Genomic DNA, 3,392 nt, shown 5'->3' with positions numbered 1-3,392 from the left:
GTGATGGGCTGGTGCAAACTAGGATGGAGTGTGAGCTTTGAACCCCAGCCAGGTGGGCACCTATGAGATTCACTCAGAAAGGCAGACATAGGGTGCAGAGGTACCTTTCAGCTGAGTTCCAAATTCTCTGAGCCTCTGACTCCCCACCTCCCGCAGGCCAGAAGTGCCTCTACAGTGGGCGCTGACCAGTGCATCCCCAGGACTGGTGTGCAATGCTGAGACATGTCTGGCCACGGACACTCACAGCCACGTGTCTGCAGGTAACCCTGGAGCTGAGCGTCCTGCTGGCTCCCAGTCCCGTGGAGCCAGAGTTAGGGGCAGAATGGAGGAAAAGCGTGCCCAGAACTTTAGCATAAGCCCCAAGGGCTTTTGATGGCGTGCAATGTATCACACTGCAGGAGAGGAATTATCCTCACCCACTCAAACCAGTGAGCATGGGCTGAGCACTCACCCTCAGTAGAGAGGAGGGCTCAGCACACACATTTCTCGGGAACTTCCAATCTGGGTGCCACCTGAGACAGTCCCCTTGAGAGAGGGCATAATGTAAAGCTCCAGTAGGAAAAGAGTCGAGTGCCCAAAACACAGTCAGAAATGTCAAGATGCAAGAGTCAGGTCACCAAGAACAGAGAGGGTCATGCTGGGACAGGGGCTGAGGACAACTTCACAGAGGGCCTCATCTGAAGTTTGAGGGTCGGGGAGGGGAAGGAGAGCCGGGGGCTGTCCAGGGGGAAAGGCCGCTGTGAGAAGGAGCAGGGCGGGCTAGGGCCCACACAAGACAGACATCTCACTGGCCCTGGTACTCCCTGCACTTGGGCAGAGAGCTGCATGTTCTTTTTTACTAAATGCAGAATCGCCCAAGTCAACCGCTCTCTGTATGTTGCTGAGACTCAGGAAGGTGCAACGGAAGCGTTGTCGTGTCTCATGGAAACAGCACCTAGGGGATCGGACTTGCCAACCTGCACCGATGAAACCGAGGGCCTGTCCCTCTGACTGTCTTCCTCCCCCAACGCTGTTCCCGATTAATCACACAAGCCGGGTGGGACATTTTCCCATGGCACATCCGTCCAACTTCTCAAGCCACAGTTAACAGAGTCCCTTCGCCCCACTGACCCCCAGGCATCCGGGTCAGTAGCTTGATGTACCTCCTCCCCCTGCTTTCCTACCTTTCCAAGAAAACCTTGTCATTTTTGTAAATGTTAACTCTAAGTTTTTACCAATTTTTGGTTTGGAAGGAGGAGTATTTGTGCTCGTTAGAACATTCTGCTTCCCTAGATTTGAAACGTAGTCTAAATAATTGATCTAGTGCTCAGCCGACGGTTCTTTTGGTGGTGCCTGTATTTACTGTGAAAATGCTCTCTTCCAGAAGAAACAGCACAGACCACCCTCCCCCCCTCCGCCAGGCCCAGGAGCTTCACTGTTATGTATCACGATGAACCACAGGTGGATGAAGTTCAAGCTCTAGGGTGAAGTTCAAGCTCACTCACCACCCAAGACTCTGTATCTAGATTTGTATTTACCATTTTGTATTTTTTTCTTTTTTAAAATTATTCATTAATTATTTTTTTAGTCCTCATCCAAGGATATATTTTTCCATTAATTTTTAAAGAGAGTGTAAGGGAAGGGGGGAGACACACATTGGTGTGAGAGAGACACATCAATTAGTTGCAACCCAAATACGTGCCCTTGACCGGAATCAAACCCAAGACCCTTCAGTCCACAGGCCAACACTCCAACCACTGAGCCAAAACAGCCAGGGCTATATTTTTTGCCTTAAAGAACCCTCCCTGAGTTTTAAAATGCTGAGGAGCCATTCCCTGTAACATGTAGATGCAAAGAAGTAAATGAGGGGGTCAGTGGCACAGTTCATGTTCATGAGGAACCCCCCCACACACACAAAAATTACATACACATCAGGCCCCCAACCCTGAACCGCTCCCTGGATGCAGTTTTAAAGCCATTAGACTTTATTCTCCTCTAAGGGCAGAGCCTCCAGCCTGGTGGTACTTTGTGTTTCTGAGGAAGTTCTCCTTGGGGAAGAAGAAGAGGATGCTGACGCTCTGAGTTTTAAAATGCCGAGGAGCCATTCCCTGTAACGTGTAGATGCAAAGAAGTAAATGAGGGGGTCAATGGCACAGTTCATGTTCATGAGGGACACGGTGAGCTGCAGAGACACTTTGAAGGCCCTCTGCTCGGGGCAGGACGGCAGGTAGAGCATCTGCTTCACCATGAACTGGGTGATGTTGAGGTGGTAGGGGCTGAAGCACAGCACCACAGCGACCAGCACCACCAGCGTGAGCAGGCAGGCCCGCCGGTGGTGCCCTTTCTCACTTGTCAGAGGGTTGTCCCGGGCTGTCCTGCACAGTTTCATTGTGATCCTCACGTAACAAAATAGCATGACCCCCACCGGCCCCCAGAAGCCCATGACACAAGCCCCCAGGATGATGGGGGACAGCTTGAAGACCTTCTCAACGCTGACATACTCCATGCAGGTGACCTTGCCTGCCACAGGTATGGTCATGGTTATCAAGAGCAGGGGCACCATCTGCAGGACCGCCAGGGCCCAGACGGCCATGCAGACCAGCTTTGCTCGGCTGGCACTGCGGAGCCGGGGGCACTGGTGGGTGCAGACCACAGCCAGGTAGCGGTCCACGCTCACGCATGTCATGAAGTAGATCCCCCCGTAGGTGTTCACGTAGAATATGAATGCCGTCAGCCTGCAGAGCCCTTCCCCAAAAGGCCAGCTGAAGTCCAGCGCGTAGTAGGTGATCTTCCCAGGCAGAGCCAGTGTGAATAGAAGGTCAGACACTGCCAGGTGCACCAAGTAGACGTTTGTTGAGTTGCTCTTCTTGTCCTTTTGACAGGCAAGGAAGAGGGCAAGGGTATTTCCCAGGGTGCTGAAGACCAGGAGGACTGTGTAGAACAGACAGAGCATCACGCTGGCTGTCCGGGGTGGGTGGTGAGGAGGGCAGAAGCTGGCATTGTGGGAGATGCTGCTTGGGGTGGCTGTGCTGGAAGCCATGTCAGAGAGGTCCTCGGAGAGACAAAAGTAAGTAAACTGTGACACTGAATCTGTGGGGTGATAGCTCTATACAACAATAATTAATAGTTTGCCAAGGCAACATGCACACGAAAACCACGTCTTTTTAAGTAAACTTTTTGTTGAAGTGTAACGCACTGTTCCAGTTACTATTGCTGCGTAACAAATCACCCCTGAAATGTAGCAGCTTAAAACCAACTTTTTATTCTCACAGCAGATTTTGATCAGGACACTGTGAGAATGGCTTTCCTCTGCTCCTCAATATTGGGAGCCTCAGCTGGGAAGAGGTAAGGGCAGAGGCTGGGACCATCTAGAGGGGACTTCACTCAGTGGGTGGCAGGTAATGCTGGCTTTT

At 51.7% G+C, this 3,392-nt stretch overlaps 1 protein-coding gene across 1 annotated transcript; it reads right to left on the bottom strand.

Moving 5' to 3' along the window:
- Positions 1 to 1,957: 1,957 nt before the first annotated feature.
- On the bottom strand, positions 1,958 to 3,019 carry LOC308243751 (G-protein coupled receptor 183-like; the record flags this gene model as incomplete). The annotated part of the gene is made up of 1 exon (XM_080659515.1): positions 1,958 to 3,019. One exon carries the CDS (start codon positions 3,017 to 3,019, stop codon positions 1,958 to 1,960), a length of 1,062 nt encoding a protein of 353 aa, XP_080515641.1.
- Between the last annotated feature and the right edge of the window lie 373 nt (positions 3,020 to 3,392).

The sequence above is a fragment of the Plecotus auritus genome, assembly GCF_963455305.1.
Source record: "Plecotus auritus genome assembly, chromosome: 3".
Lineage (NCBI taxonomy): Eukaryota > Metazoa > Chordata > Mammalia > Chiroptera > Vespertilionidae > Plecotus > Plecotus auritus.
This window is presented reverse-complemented; position numbering and strand designations above follow the sequence as displayed.